Source organism: Martes martes (genome assembly GCF_963455335.1).
Source record: "Martes martes genome assembly, chromosome: 12".
Classification (NCBI taxonomy): Eukaryota; Metazoa; Chordata; class Mammalia; order Carnivora; family Mustelidae; genus Martes; species Martes martes.
In genome coordinates this window covers 91,444,317-91,467,467 of record NC_137900.1, presented here as the reverse complement: position 1 = coordinate 91,467,467, position 23,151 = coordinate 91,444,317, and the positions used below count along the sequence as shown (strand labels likewise).

Genomic DNA, 23,151 nt, shown 5'->3' with positions numbered 1-23,151 from the left:
AGACCTTTCTGGGCCCCATATCCATAGGTCATCTGCGGAGCAAGTGGTGTACACACTCACTCAGGCACAGTGCCACACTCAACCCCGGCACAGTGGTTAAAACCACCAGCACTCAGCCAGACAACCGTGTCGGGATGCACGCCCCGGCTCCAAGCCCACACGCTGTCCCATCCGCAGAAGAGAAATGGTATCAGCCCGTGTGAGGCTGCCCGTGACCAGGAAATGCACTCGGCAGGATGACCAGCCCACGGCTGCACCAATAAGCAGTGACACACGTACACTCGCGCTGGTCAAGCCCCAGGAGCAGGGACGGGGGAGTCCTTACCACTTCGGCCTGCCGTCCTTCCCAACTTCTTCCTCCTCTTCGTCATCACTGAACTTCAGCTTCTCGGAGTAGTCCACTTCCTCGTGCAGGCCTACAACAGGAGGAGGGCCGGGGAGACCAGAGGAGCTGAGCTGAGTGCCACACTGGGGGCTTCCTCCAGTCAGAGGAGGAGGAGGGCAACCCGGCCAGCCGCCACCACGCCACCACAAACACCGCAGGTAAAGTGAGGGACCGCTCTGGGTTCGGGTGACAGCAAAGCAGCCCTGGTCGGAAGAGCCCTTCCACAGACAACAGTTCTTAAATCTGGACAAAATATTTTACAAATGTCTTAGAAGATACAGAAGAGTGAACAAAAGAGCAGGCGAAACTAGATGGGAGTCCAACCTGGCAACACAGAGCCATGGTCAGTGGGATCTGTGAGCTGCTGCTGTGTCCTAGGGCACTCCCCAGCCTGAGGGGCTCAGAGCGCAGAAAGTACCCACCAGCTGACAAGTGGGCACACAAAATGTGGGAGATCCATACAGGGGAAGAGTATTTTGGCCATAAAAATGAATATGAACACACAGCTCAACAAAATGAATCTTGAAAACAGGCTCAGTGAGAGAAGCCAGACAGAAAAGGCTACACACTATACTGTGTGCTTCCATTTATATGAAATGTCCAGAATAGGCAAAACCACAGAGACAGAAAGTAAATTAGTGGTTGCCAGAGGATGTGTGCGGGGGTGGGGGGGTAGCTGGGAGTGGCTGCTGATGAATGGTACAGTGTGCTGCTTCTGTGGGCGATGGAAATGTTCTGGAACTGGACAGTGGAAATGGCTGCACAAGCTTGTGAATGTACTAAAACCCACTGAATTGTGGACTTTAAAAGGATGGATTTAATGGTGTATGAAATTTGTTATATGAACTATACCTTTTAAAAAAGGAAACAAAAAATCCAATATAATTATAAAGCCAATTTGATGAAAAAGCAAATGCTATATGCTGTCTAGATCTTCAGTTTAAACAAACACAAATGGGTCGGAAGGAAAAGGATTCGAGAAAAATGACACACCATGAAAACATAACACTACAGCAATGATCTCACGTGGGACAAAAGAGACCCCTCCCAAGACAAGAAGCATTTCTAGTGATAAAGGACATCTGAAAACAATACAAAAGGTCAATATGTCAGTCATAAAAATTATAAAATGTGCATACGCCTAATAACAGCTTCGAAATCAACAAAGCAGAAATCTGATAAAATTAAAGGGAGAAACAGATAAATCCATGGTCCCAGCAGAGAACTCCACACCTCATTTTCAGTAACTGAGAGAATCAGACAAAAGTGTAAGTAGGCAAGATCTGAAGGACACTTATCAACCACCTTGAGAGTGACGAAACTGATATTCACAGACGCCTAACAACTGTACAATACGCATTCTTTTCAAATGCACCTGAACAATCACCAAGACAACTATGTCCTAGTCATAAAATAAGTCTCAGTAAGTTGAAAAGAACTGAAGCCATACAGTACATGCTCTTGAACTATGATAGAATTAAATTAGAAATCCAGAAAGCCCTGGGGCGCCTGGGTGGCTCAGTGGGTTAAAGCCTCTGCCTTCGGCTCAGGTCATGATCCCAGGGTCCTGGGATCGAGCCCCGCATCAGGCTCTCTGCTCTGCGGGGAGCCTGCTTCCCTTCCTCTCTCTCTGCCTGCCTCTCTGCCTACCTGTGATCTCTGTCTGTCAAGTAAATAAATAAAATCTTAAAAAAAAAAAAAAAAAGAAAGAAATCCAGAAAGCCCTAATAATGAAAATGAACAGATAAATAAAAAACAATCCAACAATGGAGAAAATTAAAGTCAAAACTGCCTCTTAAGAGATGGAGATTAATAAAAAGAATACCTCCTTGGATGAAATGAGTAAGAAAAAGAGGAAACAGAAAATTACCCAGTTACTGGGGATGAAAGAGGGTCTAGCACTACAGAGCCTACAGACATCAAAAGGAAAAGGAATGAGAACAACAACTTTATACCAATAAATTCAATTCAAAAGAAATGAACAAATCCCTTGGAAAATACAACTTATTAAATACTGACAAAAACAACAAAGGATATCTGAGTAACCCTGCAACTAACCAAAGAAATTAAACTTATTATCAAAAATGTCACCATCAAGAAAACTCCAGGGTCAAATTATTTCACTGGTTAATTTTACCAGGTATTTATGAGTGAAATAATACCAAACTTACAGAAACTCTTTCAAAAAGTAAAGAAGGAACGTTTTCCAACTCCGCTTATGAGCCCAGCATAACCCAAGATCAAAACCCAACATAGATATTAAAAGAAAAGAAGATCAGAGACCAATATCTGCCACGGACACAGACATCAAGAATCTTAATAAAATATCAGCACACTGAATCTAGGCATACAAAAAGGTGGAGCTTATTCTAGGAATGCAAGGTGGTTTAAATAGATAAATAAAATAAATAAAATAAAATAGTAAATAAATAGGGACGCCTGGATGGCTCAGTCAGTTAAGCATCTGCCTTAGGCTGGGGTCATGATCAGTCCTGGGATAGAGCCCTTAGTTGGGCTCCCTGCTCTGCAGAAAGCCTGCTTCTCCTTCTCCCTCTGCCTGCTACTCTGCCTACTTGTGCTCTATCAAGTATATAAATTTTTAAAAATATTTTATAAATAAATAAACAAATAAGTATCAACCAATCAATTAATGCAGTCCTCTAGATTACCAAAATAAAGGACAAAAATCTTATGATGACAGACATAGGAAAAGTTATTTTATAAAATTCAATACCCATTCATGATTTAGAAAACAAAACACTCAGCAAACTAGAAATAGAAGGAAATCCCTCGATCTGATAAAGAACACCCAAAATCCTATAGCTGACATCAGATTTAACGGTGAAACACTAAACATTTTCTCCCCAAGGCCAGGAACAAAGACGCTGAATACAGCACTGGACTAGAAGTACCACACTGCATTTAGGCAAGAAAAAGAAATAAAAGGCGTATCATCTGAAAAGAAGATACAAAACTCTCCCTATTTGTAGGCAAAATTCTAAGAAATCAGCAAAACCTAGTAAAACTGACCCAGTGTAATTCAGCAAAGTGCTTGGTACAGGTCCATACACAAAAATCAACTGTTTATATAAAACACCAAATAGAAAATGAAATAACATTTTAAAAAATCAATGCCATTTACAGCAGCATCAAAAAACATAAACTACTTAGGAATAAATTTATCAAAAGCTGTTCAAGATCTCCACACTGAAAACTGAAACACAGCTGAGAAAAGTCACACTCACCAAGTTCCCGGGTGGAAGATATCACTGGATATCAATGGAAGATACCATTTTATCCAGAAATAAATTCAACACAGTCCTAACCAAAATGCCTGTGGGCCTTTTGTAAATATGACAGGCTGATTCTAAATTTATATGGGAATGAAACGATCTCACAGTCGAATAATCTTGAAAAAACAGTCAATCTTGAAAAGGAACAAGGCTGGAAACTTACACGGCGTGAATTTAAGACTTACTATAAACCTACAGGATGAACAAATACATCAATGAAACAAGCAAGGTCCAGAAATAGACCCACACTTATCTAGTCAATGGATTTTTGGCAAAGGTGCCCAAGCAAAATTCAATAGGGAGAGGAAAGTCCTAACAACAAATGGTACAGAACCACTAGACAGCCTTACAGATCTGAACAAGCCTTGACTCTTGGCTTATGCACAAAAATTAATTCAACATAGACCACAGACCCAAAAATGAGAGTTGAAACTATAGACAATAAGGGAGTATATTTGTTGTCAAGGGGAGACAAAGATTTTTAGACAGGATACAAAAGAAATAACTATAAAAAACACTAATAAATTAAGCTTCTTCAAAATAAAGAAACTTTGGCTCATCAAAACACAATGCAAAAAAAAAAGAACAGACAAGGGGGCGCCTGGGTGGCTCAGTCAGTTGTGTCTGACTCTTGCTTTCGGCTCAGGTTGTGACCTCGTGGGTCCTAGGATTGAGCCCCATGTTGGGCTCCACACTCAGCACGGAGTCTGCTTGGGATTCTCCATCTCTCTCCCCTTCTGCCTCTTCCTCCACTTGTATGCACGCGCGCATGCTCTCTTTCTCAAGTAGATAAATAAATTTAAAAAAAAAAAAAACAAGGCAGGCAAACAATGGGAAAAAATATTTGTAAAACATGAAGTTGCACAGGACTCGTATCTGGGACTTGTATCCTAGCACTCAAAAAAACAAACCACCAGTAGCCAAATAACACATGAAAACTTGTTCATCATCATTAGTCATCAGCAAGATGCAAATTAAAAGCACAATGAGCCACCACTACACACCCACTAGAATGGCTAAAATTACAAAGACTAATCACGTGTAAGTGTTGTGAGGGCGCAGAGAAACCCAGTTCTCAAACCGTGCTGCCGGGAATGTCACCTGGCCTGGCCACCACGGGGAAAGGTTTGGGTGGGTCTCACAGGCCCAACCACTCATCTTCCCTTTGACCTAACAATTCCACTCCTGGGTATTTGCCGAAGACAAATGAAAATATTATTCATAAGGGAACCTCCCTCACAAAAGGGGAGGCCCTGGGCAGAGTCGGGGGGAGGAAGGCTGGCCGGCTGACGGGGGAAAGTTCCGGAAAGTCTTCTCAATGGGAAATGTGCTACACATGTGTGTCCCTGTCAAAACTGCACAGTGAAGATGAGCACCTTTCCATGTAATTAAAATGCATTTGAAAGCAAATAAACAAAAAGAATTTTAAGAGAAAACAAGCAGGCTGGCAGACGGGGCATGGTACTTGCTGAAGCCAGGTGACGGGAAGCTGGGGCTCACTGCCCCACTGGTGGTTTTGTTTAACTTTTCCATTCTAAAACGTCTTCTTCAAAAGTTAGCAAAACCTCCCCTGCAGCTAAGAGCGAGACCAAAGACCAACAAAGGACACAGCTCGGTGAGGAAGGGACCGCCAGCCAGCACCCACGGGGGTGCACCCTGAGGCTGCCGCCCGCCCCGCAGCCCACTCCCGCGTGCTGACGGACACACGCCCAGCCGGCTGCCCAGCGAGCGGCTCTGGCCTAGAAAGCCCCACGACCCACCTGCCCAGCCATCGTCGGCGTCGGCGTCCAGGTCATCCAGGCCCTTCAGGTTTTCGGCGTTGATGATGGTGGGCCGTGGTGCCCGGCCCACCAGCTGCCTCAGCGGGCGGATGGGGCGAGTGGTACCCAGCCTGCTTTCCTTCCTGACGAGGGCGAGAAGAGTAAAGATCTGGCCTCATGTCAGACATACAGATGGAAGCAAAACCTAATACTTTTCCCAAAAGTATGTCCCACACTGCAAGGGTTTGTAGTTGCATTTCATATTTAAATCGTCTCCTCTTAAAAGAAGCCTATAACGAGAGTACACCAGAGAGGAGCTCTGCCTCAGTTTTACACACTCGGCACTAAAGCCTAGGGCAGCAGCCACAAACACGTTCCAGAACTTCAACTCTGTCCCAAACGCACAAGCCCAGCCCGACCTCATCCACCCCACACACCCTGCAGCTCAAGGCTGGTTTCCAGGCCCACTGCGGTCTGCAGAAGACAGAGCACCTTGGTACATGAGCCCGTTACCTCACGCAACGCCCCCTAGCAAGGGCGCGCTCTCCGAGCGGGATGTAATACAGGAGCCTTACCCATCTTGGTCATTCATCTGGAACTGTCTAAAAGGAACACGGGGTTCAAGACGGAGCTGGGGAAGGGGAAAAGATCCTCGTTCCACTGTACCCTGGTTCTCTGATGACTGCGGTGAACACATCTGAAACATAACATCAATGAATAGGATTTTCTGGTAATGGCTCAAATGCCAAGTTCCGCCTGCATTTGAATTTGTTTTGGAAAATGGAAACTGGGAAGAAGAGACAGGCAAGTCCTGGAGCTGCCCAGTTAATCCTACCCCCGTCTCCCCCTTCTCTTTCCTGCCGTGAGGAAGTACACCAGGGGACTTGTGGTGTCATGGGCAATGCCTGCCTCTCCTTTTTCTAAAGAACCAAGGCTAACATAATGTCCACATCACCAGGGAAAGAACGCCGAAGACCCTTAAGATTTGAAAACGGGAGAGAAAAATGCAGAAGTAATGCAAACTTCCAAGGTAGGGCACATCAGGGCAAAGACACTGGGAGGAGAACCGAGGTGGACATTCAACCACTTAGAGGAGGTTCTGCTGGACACGAGCAATCCAACTTCGTGGGAAAAAAAATGCATACTCTGAAAACTTACAAAAGCAGGAAGCATGTCATGGTATGTAGGTGGGTGGTATACATTTCCCACGAACTGTGAAGCCCCTTTGCGGACAGGCTGAGCCGGGCGGAGACAGGGGTCCTTAGAATCGCTGGTGCATGCCGAGGAGGGGGCTCCGTCTCCCGCACTCGAGTTCCTGCTGCCCAGCTCAGTTGGGGAGGCGCTCAGAGACGTGGCAGAAATTATGTTTCGCCCACCGCCCTCCCTCCAGCTTGTCACATCTGGAAATTGAAAGGGGGCAAAAGGGGGGGGAGGACAGAGGAAGGGGGAGGAGGGATTGTGTGAGGTTCTGAAGGTCAAGGGACCCCCTCATTCACCAAAAACAAAAAACCCAAAAGTGAAGAGTCGAGTCAAGTGGTTGAATCTGTCAGGGAAGGTGGAGGGCAGGCACCTGGCCAATGACTATGAACTTGCTGTGGGAAGTCTGGTTGTAAGAGAAATACAAAACAAGGTCCACTCACAGAGAAGGCAAGTGTAAACAAGACATGGTCTTCCGTTAATTAACAGAAAGCACACATACCCACAGATCTAACACACAAAGGAATCAGGACAGCCTTGATGAAAATAGCCTTGGGCTAATTTTTCCCACAAACACGGACCATCAGAATCAGCACTAGGCTCAGCACTGGGCTTTACGTTAAAACTGGAGTAAGTCCTGGGACACGTGGCTGGCTCAGTCAGTATAGCATGTGACTCTTGATCTTGGGACTGTGAGTTCGAACCCCATGTTAGGTAGGTGTAGAGATTACTTAGAAATAAAACCTTGAAAATTGGTTTAAGTCCTGACATGCTTCAACAGTTTCATCGTGACAGCTCTGGTCAGAGATTCACAGTTCATAAGGTAAAGCAAAGCCCTCTCCCTGCGAGCTGGGGTGTGGAAGGGTCTGTGGCCCTACCCACCAGGCCTTCACCCCCACTTGTTCTGCTCCGGCTCAGGGGTCTCTCCTGCAGGTCACAGACGGCAACCTGCCAACCCATCTGTCTGTCCCAGATGAGATTTCCCACTGTCAAGTTTAACAAGCTCTGGGGGAATCAGAGGCCAACAAGAAACCAGATGAGCCTGACACTTCTCAGTCAAGCACAAGGTCCCCGAGTACTTGACCCCTAAGAGAAAGAGACACAGCATAGGAGCCACAAAACCAGGGTCAGCTCCCAGCAATTCAACCACCTTGAACGCAGTCTTGGGCGAGGGCTTTGGTCACCACTCTGGCCACACCTGCTTCAGATGGAACTGATCCCAGAAGCTTCTTCTAGGTCTGAATTTTTTTATAGTCCTACAAAGCAGCTTATTTTAATCCCAGAAAGCTACAATGCTTGGCTTGAGGAATTTGGTGACAATCTTTGGAGCAGACAAAATAACCCAGCACAGGCCACTGAGAAGGTAGCACGCACCATTAAAGCGTCACCTCATGAGGACGTCGTCTACAGGGCATCAGTTCTGACGCTGGGTGCCTTGCAGATTAATGAAGACAAGCAGACAGAAGTCCCTCATGTTTCAAGACCTAATCAAGCCCTGCCTTCCACCCTCCCACACCCAAACAAGAACCATTTCGCAACCCCCGGTCGGAACAGATGAAAAATCTCATTCCCGAAGAAAATCTTAAACCTCTGACCACTCAAGGCCTTTAAAATATATATATACTACGTACAAGTACTGCTCTATAATCCTGCAACTCCCTGGCCAGACCCCAGATGAGGGGACTGTGGAGACAAGTCCTAGGCTGGGTACAAACAATCCCCGGCGGGGCACATTGAAACACAGACGCTAATCCGGCTGGAGATGGAGCAGGGCTGGAATCAGACTTTTTAACAAACTCCGCAAAGGCTCCTGATAGGATTTGGCTGGGTTTAGGAACGGCTGGCTTAGAAAACAGGCTCCGGGGGCACCTGGGTGGCTCAGTCAGTGCAGCATCTGCCTTAAGCTCAGGTCAGATACTGGGGTTCTGGGATGGAGCCCCACGCCAGACTCCCTGCTCTGCTCCCTCTCCGTCTGCCTACCTCTCTGCCTACTTGTGCTCTCTGTCAAATAAACAAAATCTTTAAAATCAGGGACAAAGTGAACGGGCCCTTGGTCTGTCTTTGCCATGAGCACCCGAGCAGAGCAGAACGAATGTCTAATGACGGGCGGGGTGGGGGTGGGGGGGCGCCGGAATGTGTGGTGCGGACAGGCCTGGCTCAACCCAGGAGGAAAAAGGAGGAGTGACGGGCAGACCAGCCTAGGGAGTAAGTCGCACAGAGGCAGGGAACAGGTACAGGGTTAATAAGCACGCCTTCTGGGCAGAGAGCCTGGGGCCCGGGAGCACCAGCTCGTTGAGAGCACACGTGCTTCTAAGCAGCAGAATGGGAGGAGGAGGAAGGCAGTCCGCTGTTCCCACGCGTGCCCAGACAGGGAGCGCGGTGCACTTACTCTGAGGGCGGAGGCTTGGTCCTGGCCCATACGACAGATCGAAGACGCCCCTTTCCTTGCCAGCCTTGTCCTGCCCTCCAGCTGCTTTCAGCGTCGGAAACTCCTCGGGAGAGAAGGATAACAGTCGGCTTGAGCCCCTTAAACCTGCCGAGAAAAGCAGAGGACTTGGTGAGGGGCGCCGAGAGGGGCAAGAGCGCTGTTGGCCTTAGCGGCGCCGAAGGCCAGAAGCCACTCAGCCTGCGCGGGTGCCATGTACTCCCCTAGGGACAAGGAGAGCCGGACGCAGATGGCCTGCAGGGGCTGCTGACACTGTGCAAGGGAGAGGAGATCACAGCCGCTCCAGCCCCGACCCTTCCCTGCTCCTAGAAAGGGACGGTCTTCGGGGAAATCAGCCAAAGGAGGTCAATGGCTCTCATGCAGGGGTAAATCCACCAGAAGGTGCCCACAACCCCCCGCAACCCCCCGCAACCCCCTGCGCCTCCCCAAGGCCTCCACCCCAGATCTACTCTCATGAACAATAAACATTACACTCCTGTGATTCTGGGGTCTGCTCCTTCCTTGGCTCTCCCATCCACTCCCCAGTACTACAGGCCCCTCGGAAGAAACCCTTCTTTAACTTTCTGGGAGCCCTTCCCCGCACTGAGCACCAGGACCTGAAATCATTTTTCGGATGAATGGCTAATAGCAAATGGTGCATTTCAGGGTCCAGTGGATCTGATGCTTTCATCTGGACCAAATGCCCAGCACCCTGTAAACATAACACAACAGTCACGGCATGCCACGTCCGACTGTGATGTGCCTGGCTCCCTAGACGACCAAGTCCAGTTCCCCCCAAGTACTCTTCCAGCAGCACCGGCGGACCCACGGACCCACGCGCTATGGCAGACTGGGCCGGAAACATGCAGCTGGGATTGGTGTGGACGCACGACGCAAAAACTCATTCACGACCCACTCAGTGAAAAGGTCTAGGGTCACATAAACCTGTCGGGGTGACAAGGCGACACATTCTTCACCGAAGATTAACCTGAGAGACAATCTCCAAGTGTCACGAAGGAGTTCTGCTGCTCTGTGAAGGGAGACCTCGACTCACAGAGTCGCTCGGGCATGTTAAAAAACCACTGGCAAGGATGAAATATGAAAATCATACTTTAAAAATACAGATCTGAACCTTAAAAACACTCCATGCTTTTTCTGCCCCAGCAGTCCCGAAGGTCTCACTCCACGCATGAATTAAACTTACCCTTCACAGATAAAAAAAACAAAAAACAAAATCTCAATGAGAGCAGCAGCGTTCCGTAAGGTGTCTGTGCTCGAGGGGTCCGCCACCAACCCCAGGGCTACGCGTCCCCTGCGTGCGAACCCGAGGCGGGGATACTGGGGGCTTCTCCGAAGGTCCCAGGCGGGGCCCTCAGTGGTGGTGCGGGAGCCCTCGAGCCTCCGACCTCGGCCTGCACCCGTCAGGCCCCGGGGGGGCCAGTGCAGGTGGAAAAGGCCTGACCAGCACCATCTACACAGGAGGGTCTGCCGCCACCGAGAACAGCGATCCGACATTCACAAATGATTTTGTCATGTTTTGGAATTATTTTCTGAACCACGTCTTATTTTTTTATAGGAAACAGAATCACAAGGTTCAAAAGAAGCCTGAGAAAGGCACAAACGGATGACCCCCCACCAACACTCCCACCACCTACTTCCAACACCCCCAGAAAACAGGCCACTTCTAGTTCCACTCCCTCCCTCCTCTGAGGCTCCCTTCCAGACTCTTCTCTATTGCACATACATGTTTCTGAAGTGTATCTTCCCTCATCTCCAATCTTTTCATGAATAACAGTAACATACTGTACATGCTACTCTGCACTTTCCATCATTTCAGAATGTACCATTGCCAGATCCGTGTAAAAGGTTTTTCTTGTTGGAAAGTAGTATTTCATTAAAGCACCAAAACTTGGTGGACATTTCAGGTGACTGTTTCCAATCTTCTGCTCTTACAGTGTTGCAGGAAGTATCCTGTCCGTGTGTCATTTCTCACATAGGCAAGCATCATTCGAGGCGGACCTCTACAGAGTGGCAGCGCTAGGTCGAAGGGTATGAGTATTAGTACCTGGATCACGGCCAAGCTGCCCTCCACAGCTTGTGCCAACTTACACTAGGCTTTTTTAACCTCTGTAGTTTTTTGGTTTTTTTTTTTAAGACTTTATTTATTTATTTGACAGAGAGATAAGAGGAGAGGGCACAGGCAGAGGAGCGGCAGGCAGAGGGAGAGGGAGGAGCAGGCTCTCTGCTGAGTAGGGAATCCAGTGCTGGGGTCCTAGGGCTAAAGGCACCCCTGTAGTTCTTTTTATATACAAATTAACACATCTGATCTACTTTTAAAAAGTTCTAGCCTCTCAGGGCACCTGGGTGGCTCAGTCGTGAAGCCTCTGCCTTCAGCTCAAGTCATGATCCCAGGATCCCGGGATCAAGCCCTGCATCGTGCTCCCTGCTCGAGGGGAGGCTGTTTCTCCCTCTCCTCCCTGCTTGTGCTCCTCTCTCACTCTCTCTCTCTCTCTCTCAAATAAATAAAATCTTTTTTTTTTTTTTTAATTTCGAGCCTTACAGATAAAGACTACTGTGAAGACAATCGAGCGAGTGCCCTTTATAAAGCCTCTTTAAAGACCTAATTGTAGGGGACTGAGATACTTGCTGCCGCCCTCCCCATGCCATCCCCCACTCGTCGGCCCCCTCTACCTCATCCAGAGACTTAAAATGCCCTCGCAGATGGGACCCACACCGCCAAGCTCTCCAGCCCCGAGCTCCTCTGGAGGAGCTGGAACTTGACAGTATGCGGCATGCTGCTGACTGATGTGTCACTCTGCACCGGAGACTGAGGACAGAGCCTCCAAGCACCGGCGATTCCCTCCCAGAAGGGGCACACGTGCGCCGGCAAGCAGGGAAGGGCGCGGGGCAGGCGGGCGTCAGCGGCGCTTCTACAGGAGCTACAGAAGGCAGCTGGCCAAGCCCCGGCTGTCGGGCACGCGGGAGGCCCAGGGTGCCGCCAGGACCGGGGGCAGAGGGTACACGGGGCAGCCTATGCTCTCGCGGGAGGAAGAGCGCTCACGGCCACCCACACCCCCCGACCGCCCCCTCCCTGCAGCGCAGAGGCATCACGCAGCTGGATGCACGCAGTGTGCTAGAAATATTCAAGCTAATAGGGACACGTTAGGAGGGCTCACGTGGAAAAATCTGGATTTTTGGCTTCTCTCAAAAGTACCCATGGAGCCAGGGCCTGCATTCTCTGAGGGCTCTGGTCACTGGTGGTGGGGAGGAGTCTGGCTGTCCCCTCTGCAGGCACAGGGAGCTGAGCTCCTCCTCCTGTCTCCCTCTGTGGGGCCGCTTCGGCTGCGGCTCTGCTGGCCCAAGGGCTTCCCGGGTCGGACAGGCCGTGAACGGTAGCAAGTACGGTGTCACCATCCAAAACGCAAGCTGCTCGATTCCCAGGGCCCAGGCCCACAGCTCACGCCCCACCACGCCACACTGCCTCCCCACAGGCCCGGGCGAGAGGAAGCAGATGCCTGTCGGCCGCGCTGCCGAGCAGCTCTTGGTGCCACCAGTGGCTCTGCCAGGTCAGAGCGTGGAGGCCGGCGTCCAGCCTCCCCACGCACCTCAGGAGGGATGCCTTGACTCACAACACTCTGGAAACCAGAGCTGACAAGCTTGGCGGAATCGGCGCTCCCACCCCTGGGGCAGAGGGAAAGGCTGCACGGACCAGAAGCTCACTCACAGAGATCCCACAAAGCCCGAGGCCAAGGGCTGCCAAGACCCAAGGGAACAGTCCAGAAAAGGTACCCATGCCTCCCACACACCCAGCCCAACACCACTGCCCACACTTACCACCTTCGTGTCCTGCTGGCTTTCCATTCAGCTGTGCCCATGACTTTGGTCCACCTGGCACTGAATTTGTGTTCTGAAATAAGGAAGGGAATGAGAGTAAAGCCAGTGCCATTGGTCTGCTTTCCACCCGGCTTCCCACCTATGCGGCCGCCCGAGGGTCAGGGGCTGCCGGGCCCACAGCACAGGTGAGGAGTAGGATGGAGGGGTCGGCCGGCTCACGTCCTGGTCCTGCCGCACAGCCAGGACTCAAGCCCATGTCCCCTTCAGACTGCACTCCAGAACATTCTGTCAGGTCGCCTCTCCTGCCCACACAGCGCTACTATGCCTGGCTCCAGAGGTTAACGACCAGACCCCAATTCCAGCACGTGTCTCAAAACCCATGTACCATGGGCTCATGGGCAAGAGCCCAGAGCCTCATCTTTCGCTGGAAGGGCTGCTACGCCACCTTCTGTAATTACTGTCATCCTACGAGGCACAGCAACTCAAGGGAGGCCTTTCTCTGCTGATCTGGACTCTCGGGGCTCACACAGCCGTGCTGAAAGCTCCCGGCAGGTGAGGCGTTATGCTGCGAGGCACACCGCACTGAGCAAACCCGCCCACACGCTGGGAAGGTTCTAGTCCTCTCCCAGCTGAGGCTCAGAAACAAGTGACTAGTCGGGGCGCCTGGGTGGCTCAGTGGGTTAAAGCCTCTGCCTTCGGCTCAGGTCATGATCCCAGGGTCCTGGGATCGAGCCCCATATCGGGATCTCTGCTCAGCAGGGAGCCTGCTTCCTCCTCTCTCTCTGCCTGCCTCTCTGCCTACTTGTGATCTCTGTCTGTCAAATAAATAAATAAAATCTTTTAGAAAAAAAAAAAAAAACAAAAAAACAAGTGACTAGTCCCAGTGAGGAGGGCAGGACCAGGACACCTGTCCCCGCTCAGCCTGTGTCCCAAGCCCCATCGAGTCCCCAGCCACTGAGCCCACCTGTCTTTCCCACAGAGCATTCAACCTAGCAGCCTCCCTCACCCCCAACGGAAGGTAAAAATGCACAAAACAAAGCTGCCGCAGCAGAACATCTCAGCACTTACAGGGTCAGACCTCACATTCAGTATCAAGCCCGTCCGCCCAGCCCTGCCCCAGCACCACCACAGTCTCTCTCATTTTCCGTGCAGAGCTGACTAGGTCTCACAATCCATTCATGTATCAGGAGTGGCCAGGTGCCCTGGGATGGCCACAGGCCCCTGCGCACAGACCACGGAAGACATGTGCCAGTGATGAAACAGGGCAGGGCTGCTGGGACGGGCCAGTCCGGCAACCCACAGCCTCCCACATGGTGTCTGAGCCCGCACCATGGTGCCCCTGCCCTTGCCCACCAAAGGCACCGAGCGGGAAGAGAATGGCTCCAGGGCCGAGAAGCGGCACTAATGTTGCCGTCAGAGTTCCTGGCATGCCTCTACAAAGTGCTGTCACGTCTCTCGGGGCGAGGCTTCAGCTGCTGGAAATACTGGGACTCCCTTCTCACCGCCATCCCGTGGGAAGAGCTGAGCCCGGGGCAGTGACCAGTACGCTGGTCACTATGGTCAGCAGTTCTTCTCAGCAGACGTCAGGCCCACGCCAGGCCCAGCCTAGACTCTGCAGTCCTGGGGGACCGGCACAGATCCACTTCTAGCAGCTCCCAAGGCGAGTCTGGCGGACAGCAAGGGTGGCGAACCAAGGCTGCCCCAGTCTCCTAGCTTCCAAGTCCAGGAGACAGAGCCAAGCGCAACTCTGGACTCTGGCTGGGCGCCAGGCACTCGTGGATTCAGGCCAGCGAACAGGGGAGCTTCGCGCGAATGTGGGCTTCTCTCACCTCTTCCTTTAATATGGAAAGCACAGCTCGGTGTCAGGTGGGGGAGGGTGCCTTTCTGGCGAGGCCATACACTCTCCCCAGTGGTTGGGGATGGCATCTCAGACCTTCTGTTGCCCAGGGAGCAGTACTAAATGAAAATACAGCAGTGCAGGTCGTTTTCCAGACAGCTGCGCAATGTTAGGTGTCTGTCTACACGTCTCGTGGTCTAAAAGATCTGCAGGCGTCTCATCTGGATTTCTAGCCAACAACCAAGTGTATCGGCCTACTGACCCATGAGATCCACAGGCTCTGATGGCCTGACTACATTATGAGCCCTTGCCTGATTAAATCCTGGTTTTCTGTTTAGGAAAACGCTCTTTATTTATTTATTTTTAAGATTTTCTTTTTTAAGTAATTTCTATGTGACTTCAAACCCCAAGATCAAGAGTCACATGTGCCACCAACTAAGCCAGCCAGGCACCCCCAGCAGAAGACTTTAAATGCATCAACAAGCGAAGGGTCACAGATCAGTATCTCCCAAAGTGTGTTCTCAGAGACACTTGTCTCTAAAGACGTTAAGTTAGACAGGTTTCCTAGGACAGATGGGTTCAGGGAGTGCCCCTCACTGTCTTTACAGAGTCACAGCACACACGAGCACACAAAAGACACTGACGAGAGGTCTGACAGTAAAGGAGCTTGCTTAATTTTGTTTCTCAACTGACCCCCAAACCTTCCTGTGACCTAACCGGTCCCCATGGAGCATGACCAGGGGCCCCTGATCTGGCCTGGAACTCACCCCAGTGACCTCCCCTCAAGGTAAGACACCAGAAAGCAAGTTAGGTGTCTGTACTCTGTTTTGGATCTGGGGCCTCTCTCCAAAAGCTGCAGACTCAAGTCACCTCAGGGGACCCAAGACAATGTCCCGTGCGCCTTTCCCACGGGCCCCCTGCCAGGCTCGCCTCTAGAAGGAGCAGGTCACGCGGCACCTACCTCCTGGCTGCTCGACTGTGTCGGCTTCTGTAAGCTGGAGACAGGCCTCTGCAAACCCGGCTGCGGCAGCGACTCCGGCGGCGGAGAGCCCGTCGCACTGGAACTGGACAAGGTAGGGGGCACGGCGGTCAGACAGGCGCGGGCGCGCACAGGCCCCTCCGAGCCTCCCAGAGCCTGGGCAGCAGCCCATCAGCTCTCCCCGGCAGACTCTCCCACCGCAGAGCCCACGAGAAGCTGGGCCCCCTCCAAGGCCTAGCCATGGCCGTCTGCTGGGCAGGACGGTCCTCGGCCTCCAGGCAGAGCTGCCCCTGCACCACCTGGTAGCTCACCATAAGCAAGGGCTGGAGGAGCCGCCAACAGGGAAACTGAGTCACACAGGGAAGGGGCTCCGAGGCCCGGACTCCTGACCAAGCGCTCACGGCAGTGCAGGGGGCTGATGCCTTTGTGAGATGTGATTTTGCTCATTGGCTTATAAAAGAAATATGTGCCCGGAGTAAAAATAAATGTATAAATATATCTAACACAGAATTTGTCACGATCTCATCCTCCAGAGTGAAACACCAAGCAGATTTTGCTATATATATTAGCATAGTATTTTTTTAACGTGAGTGGGATGACACCACACATACAATTCGTAACTTGTTTTTACTTAACGTATCTAATGTGCTCCGGGAAGGCACACGGCTCGACTCTTGGTTTTAGAGCAACAGTACAACTGGACAGGCCCCATCCCCAAGTGTTCCCCCATTACTGGCAAAACTGCAACGAGAACTTTGTAAGACCCATCTTTCGCATCCTTCTGTGCTGTTCAGTCGTCTAAGTTCTCAGACGTGGAGCTGCCGGGTCAAAGGGGGTTTGAAGTTCACAAGGTAGGGCCCGAGCGCCCTGCAAGGAAGCCTGCGTTGGCTGATACACACTCCACAAGCAACCAGGGGCTGTGAGGACGACGTCTGCTCACCCGGAGCCTTCTGGTCACTCGTTCTGCTCGATGAGACCCGAGGAGGGCCGCAGTCCGCTCGGCCAGTCTCCCCCGATGCCGGAGGCTCACCAGTAAGCTGAGGCCAAACGCTACACACGTACACGCTACGGGGCCAGCATGACCCAAGAAGCCCCGTGGGCAGCATCACCACAAAGTTAAGGCCACCAATCTCCTCTCACATCACCTTCTACCTACAACAGAAGCTTCTGCATAGCGTCACTTTTGTGTTCTCCAAACCTAAGCACAGAGTCCCAGTGGTGGTGGCCCTTAGCCCGTCCCCTCCCTGCAACCCCGAGGGAGGACATGGCCCAGGGAAGCAGAGGACCAGAGCCTGGGGTCCACTGCCTCATCTGGAGCCTTGTCTCTACCTTCCCCCTGGCTGACGTGCGTCTGCAAGACCGGCCTCATTCAGGTCCCCTGGCCCTTTCTGTGCCAACGACGGCAGGAGCCACATAAGCAGGGAGTGAGGCCCTGTCCTCACTCTCTGGAACTGGGGTGGAGGCATGTCAACTCTTGGGTTGAAATGTACCATATCCACGTTGGTACAGAGTCTGTGGCGTCAACCGTCTGAACAAAACGACAGCAGCGGCGGATCCCCGCCAGCACACTCTCCACGCCGGCTGCCCGACCTGCGTCAGCCCCTCCATGTCCTACAACCGCCTGGGTGTCCTCATACCTCCTAGGACACCGGAGCACACAAAGCAGATCACTATCCCGGCTCCAGAAAGCTAGAAGGAAGTGGCCTGGCTGATCCTGAAAGTCAGGCCTTACCATCAACCTGTATGACCCCTAAATAAACTGTTGGAAAAATATAAAAACAGCTTTTCAGACCCTATTTTTACTGTTCCTTCATGCTCACCCAACTGAACTGTGTGCTTACTCTCTACATCTTGTCTGAAGTAAGTACAGGAAGTTTTACAGAAGCCGCCACGGCCAGGGCATCTGCAGGGCTCAGTAAGTTAAGCACCTGACTCTTGGTTTCGGCTCAGATCATGATCTCAGGGTGGTGAGATCAAGCCCCGCATCCGGCTCCATGCTAAGTCTGGAGCCTGCTTAAGAGTCTCTCTCTGCCTCTGCCTCTCCTCCTCCCCCTCCTCCCACCCCTGCGCTCACACACACGCTCCCTCTCTAAAAAAAAAAAAAGCCACCATGGCCATTTCCAGTGAAAGAAAAGGACACGGGTTGGCAGGCTGCACTCTAGGTCACTTTCACTCTCTGGATCCCGAGCACTGGCAGCCAGAGCCCAAGAGGAGATCGAGGGCAGGAAGACACAGGAGACCAGACCGTGCTGTTCTCACTCCCCGGCAGGCAAACCCTAGCAGCAGGTCCTGCTGGCCAGCCTTAGCAAGGTCCTATCCCTCCCCGGTCCCCTCCCGGTACAAATCCCAAATCTCCTCTCCTGCACACTGTTCTGTTCTGTTCACTGGCGCCCAGCAGCAGAGACCCGGAGTGGAAAGCGGGAGTGAAGGGCCCAGGCCACGTGCCTGGGGCCGAGCTGGAACAACCCCCCACCCCGCACCCCCTCTCTTGCCCAACAGCAGCCCCTACAGTTGCTGTCGCTCTAATGATTTCGGTGCCAGACCCGGGGCCGCCGATGGCTCCCGTTAAGTGCCGTGCTGGCAGTGGTGTGAGCCTACAGGGAGGCTGCATACCAACCCTGAATAAGGAGGATTCTGGACTGTTCTCCTTCCTAACTGGGTCTGTTCGGAGCAACTAACTGCAGCAGTCTTTACGGAGAGCTGCTATCCCCGAAGCTGGGAAGACGGCCTTCTCCTCACCCCGGAACCGGCGCAAACGGATGACCACCAGAGCGGAGTACCCTCGAGCACCTGCTCTGTCCGCAGCGGCCCGCACTGGCTCAGGAACCGGCACCAAGGCATTGCATAAGCTCCTCTGGGGTGATGAGGCCCTTCCTAATAAGGCACGGGGGACACTGGTCACCGGGGACGAGACAGCCCACAGGAGCCCTGCTGCTGCAGCTCCCAGAGCCAGGAAAACGAAGGCAAAGAGCAAGAAACAACCAAGCAGCAGGAGTCAGGGCAAAAGAAGCTTCCTCTGGGATCTCCCTGACTCTCCAGCTCAGCCGCCGCCCTCTGCAGAAGCAAAGGGGGCCGTGGCGCTCCATGAGACTCTGGCTACACCCCCCCCCCTCAACCTGCCCCCTCTGCTCTCACCTCTTTGGGTCTTGCTGATCCTGCTTGTTTGCCCATCCCGTCCCGTCCTTGGGAACTATCACGATGTTGGGGTCGTTTCCTCTGTTTTCAGACTTCAAGCTTGGCAGGTTTGCAGGTGGTGGCATGCGCCGGGCTGTGGCAACTTTCCCGAGACTCTGTAAGCCATGTCTAGGAATAACTGCGGGAACAGAGGGGTGGAGACAGACGAGTTTTAGAAGAAAAAGGCCGGCAGGCAACTGGTCTTTCACGCTCTAAGCGATGATGACAAAGACAACCAAACAGACACAAGGGGCAGCCTGCGTGCAAGCAAACGAAACGGTCAGGGGGCTGCTCCAGCAGCTTCACAAGGCCGTGGCCAAGGCCTCAGAGCCACGGGAGAGGCTGACATCTGCGCCGAGGCTTCCATTTCACTAGAGCAGAAGCAGGCACAGGGAGTTTACGCCACGGGCAGGGAGCCAGGCCCAGAAGCCTCCGCCCCACACGGTAACCACCTTGCGCAGCTGAGGCACCTCGAAGCAGGACACCTCGAAGGGACAGCCTCTGCCTAGCCACAGGCCGGGCCTGAGCAGGGCCCTCAACAGTCCCCAAATCCTCCCAGGGTATGGACAGTGTCAACAGGACCTTCCCTCCACGCTCCAGAATGTCAGAACCACGAAGCCTAAAACAGGGTAACTAATGCAAATGAAGTTTGCCAGTCTACCCACGGAGGGGAACCTGCCCCCAGCTTCCAGGAGATAAGACATAGGAGGACACAATCCATGGAGGCAGAGTCAGGATATCCTGTCCGCAGTGGCCCTCTCTGCCTCAGGAACTGGCACCGAAATCAGACACCAAACAGGAGCAGGGGGCCAGGGGGAGGGGAGAGTGGGGTTCTGCGTCCCCAGATCTGCCAGGTGACCACCCCATGCCCAGAAGGCAGTGTGACCAGGGGGATTCTGGGTCTTCACCATTCCTGACCGGGGTTTCTCACGTAAGGAAAAGCGTAGAGAACTGGCCTCACCCCGGTTCTTACCTGAGGATCTGACCGCGTCTACTGATTTTCCTTTATACTTATCAAACAGGCTGAGTGTCGAATACTTGCTTTTCCCATCCTTGCCCTTGGTTATTTGCCCCAAACGATCGGACATTGCGATGAAATGTCATCTAGTAAGGAAATTTTTCTCGGCACCACTCCCGATCTGCCTTTGAAATGTTTTTAAAAAAAAAGAAAGAAAGAAAGAAAAGAAAGGAAAAAAAAAAAGAGCGTTAATCCATCAGAACACCCAAGGGAATGGACTGAATTCTTCAGGGATCACGGATCTCCTTGAAGACCTGAAGAAAGCCTTGGATTCTGGCCCTAGAGGATCGCCCTTACCACACACAGGCCATTCTGCTCACACTTAAAGAACATTTTGTTGGAGGTCCCTCCCCCACCCCCAACGTTAAGAAGTCCTATTCTGTCTGAATTGGCCAGAGTCTACCGCTCACCAGCGACACTGAAATGTAAACCTTTCCACACTGAGTCCTCGCGCCAAGTCAAGGACAGCTCTTCAAGATGGAAAAAGAAATGCTCATCGCTGCAGCACACCCATGTTAACACCAGAACTCGGGCAGAGCAGGGGAGGTACACAACCTGCTTATGAAGGCCGTTCATTTCAAGGCTGAGCAAAACCAAATCAAAGGGAAGCAATGCAAATCAGGGTGGTCCGCAGGACCCGCCAGGTGTGTGCATTTCTCAAACCAAAGAACCTGCAGCCAGAGAAAAAGCCCGGGCTCAGGCAACAGAAGAAGCGGGGCTCCCTGGGGCGCAAGCGGGTGCAGACACAGACGCACCCCCAGGAGAGACTGTGCGGGGGAGGGGGCGCTGTTCAGGTTCCGCTACCCCCTCCACTTGGAAAACTTTGACAAGACGACCAAGAAGGCAGCTCCTTCCCTCTGCCACTTTCTCATTTCCTACGGGCTGCTATAAGTCTATCAGCACGTTACTCACTCATTCATTCAGATACTGAGCGTGTGCCTGCCAAGGGTGAGTGAGAGCCCCATGGTAGGCGACTCACCTGGGGACCAAGAGCTTCCATGTCTTCAATCCTATACCCAAGAGGTTCTTGGCTATAGTTTCTAAAACTGGATCACGAAAAATAAACTTGTAAGAGCGATCACTACTTCCCTCTGGAATTCATGTATGCGGAAGAAAGCTAAAGCAGTCACTCAGACGTACTGCTAACGCGTATGTCAAAGGTAAGAGCGAACAGATAGCTGGCGATGAAGGACGCCTGGTAGCAGCGGCCGCAGTGTGGTTTGCTGTTTTACCCTATTCTGAAACCATACAGGCCAGAAGGAACACCTTCCGTGTGCTGGCAAAGCATTCCGCCAAACCAGGGAGGACGATAAAATCCTATATATTACGATCCAAGACTTTTATATAAAGCATGGGGAGCAAAGATCAGTTACAAACTGGGGCCAAAAAAAAATGTAACAGGAGACAGTGACATCACGTACCTCCAGGCTCACGGAGCCTGGCGCCAGGCTGAAGACGAACCAAGCTGGTTCTTACACAAAACTGGGTACATCCAGCCTTTCATTCATTTGATAAATCTTGAAAATGAATGAAATCTGTAGGAGAGTCAGCCTCAATGAAGACAGAAACCACAAACGCTCCAAAGTTGCTCAGAGCTCCCAAGCTTACATGTCAGAGCCTCCCCGAGTGTGTCTGCCTCACAGGCCAGGAGCAAAGAATGACCAGGCACGGAAACTCCCCCAAAGTGTCCAAATCCTGATTCTGGGGCCCCGGGGTTCCATAACACATCCCTTTATCTTTAAATCTCCCTCCCGGGAGCTGGCTCCAGTGAGTTTCTGCTCTGTGCCCAACAGTCATAACTAACAACAGCATTCTTCCCCCATGCTGGGCGGTAAGCCCCTCAGGGCAGGAACTGGATTTGATTTTCGTCAGAATAACTGGTATTGAACAGGATCTCAAATGTAAATCAACCTCAAATTCTCCATTAGGATTGGATGAGATCTAACTTTCAGGCACTTCTATCAAATCAAAAGATCATTCCAGATAGGAACGTAAAACACACACAGACACACACTCTCTCCCCTCCTCCTCCCCTCTATTAGCAGAAGCCCTTGAGATTGTCACCATGGTGATGGGGACATGGGGCCCCTGCCTCACAGAGCTTACAGTCTAGAACAGGGGCTGGCAAACACTGGTCAGCATCCTAGCTGTTTTTTATAAGCCCTCAAACTAAGAATGATTTTTTAAAATCACTTTTCAGGGGCACCTGGGTGGCTCAGTGGGTTAAATCCTCTGCTTTCAGCTCAGGTCATGATCCCAGGACTCCAGGGTCCTGGGATGGAGCCCCGCATTGGGTTCTCTGCTCAGCGGGGAGCCTGCTTCCCTCTCTCTCTCTGCCTGCCTCTCTGCCTACTTGTGATCTCTGTCAAATAAATAAATAAAATCTTTTTTTTTAATAAATAAAATCTTAAAAAAAAATCACTTTTCACATTTGTTTTAAAAAACAATGAATCCGTGACACCCTATGTGGCCCGCAATGCCACAAGTAGAAAAAGTTTGCTTGCCCTGGGTCTAAAAGGAAGTCTTGAGCAAGCACCTTCCGAGGCCTCCAGGTGGGCAGTAACTGGGCGGCCCGGGAGAAGCCCTACAGCTCAAGCAGGAGTGGGGCAGGGCCCCCAAAATGAGATTACCCTGTGGACTGTGTCTCGACACTTCCAGACTTTTCTACTTAGTACTCTTTTCACAAACTCTGTGGCAGGCCACACAACCAAGAAGCTCACATCTGAATTCCCAGAACCAGTGACTTCCTTACCTTACACAGCAAAAGGGATTCTGGAGATGTGATTAACATAAGGCTCTCGAGATAGGGAGATGATCCTGGATTATGTGGGCAGGCCCACAGTGATCACTAGGTCCCTAGAAGGGAGTGCAGGAGGGCCAGAGTCAGAAAGCTGTGGCACCTCGGGAGCTAGGAGCCAAGGCTGGAGAGCTCTTTGAGGATGGGAGGGGCCCCAGCAAGGGCTGCAGAAGCCTGTCGGAGCTGGAGAAAATCGAAGAAAGAATCCCCCCCTCACCCCGCCGCCCCAACCGAGTCTCCAGAAGGAATCAGCCCCACCCACACCTTGACTGTATGTAGCCCAGAAAGACTCACTTCAGACTTCTGACCTCCAAAACTGTAGGAGGATGCATTTGCACTGTTGTTTTTTTAGGGTTTTATTTGAGAGAGAGTGTGTGTGAGCAGGTGCGGTGGGTAGGAGAAGGAGAGGGGGAAACAGGCTCCTCACTGAGCAGGGAGTCTGACCTGGGGCT

At 51.7% G+C, this 23,151-nt stretch overlaps 1 protein-coding gene across 1 annotated transcript in view; it reads right to left on the bottom strand.

Moving 5' to 3' along the window:
• The window catches only part of PRRC2B (proline rich coiled-coil 2B), an 86,144-nt gene that overhangs the window by 37,238 nt on the left and 25,755 nt on the right, over nucleotides 1-23,151 (bottom strand). Inside the window, exons 2-10 of the mRNA XM_080819350.1 lie at nucleotides 19,858-20,027; nucleotides 18,846-19,023; nucleotides 15,693-15,795; nucleotides 12,895-12,967; nucleotides 9,025-9,168; nucleotides 6,597-6,838; nucleotides 6,014-6,135; nucleotides 5,439-5,581; nucleotides 326-416 (exon numbers count right to left, since the gene is read on the bottom strand). Coding sequence (XP_080675476.1) covers nucleotides 326-416; nucleotides 5,439-5,581; nucleotides 6,014-6,135; nucleotides 6,597-6,838; nucleotides 9,025-9,168; nucleotides 12,895-12,967; nucleotides 15,693-15,795; nucleotides 18,846-19,023; nucleotides 19,858-19,972 — 1,211 coding nt within the window. The 5' untranslated portion in view covers nucleotides 19,973-20,027. The remainder of the gene's footprint in view (nucleotides 1-325; nucleotides 417-5,438; nucleotides 5,582-6,013; nucleotides 6,136-6,596; nucleotides 6,839-9,024; nucleotides 9,169-12,894; nucleotides 12,968-15,692; nucleotides 15,796-18,845; nucleotides 19,024-19,857; nucleotides 20,028-23,151) is intronic.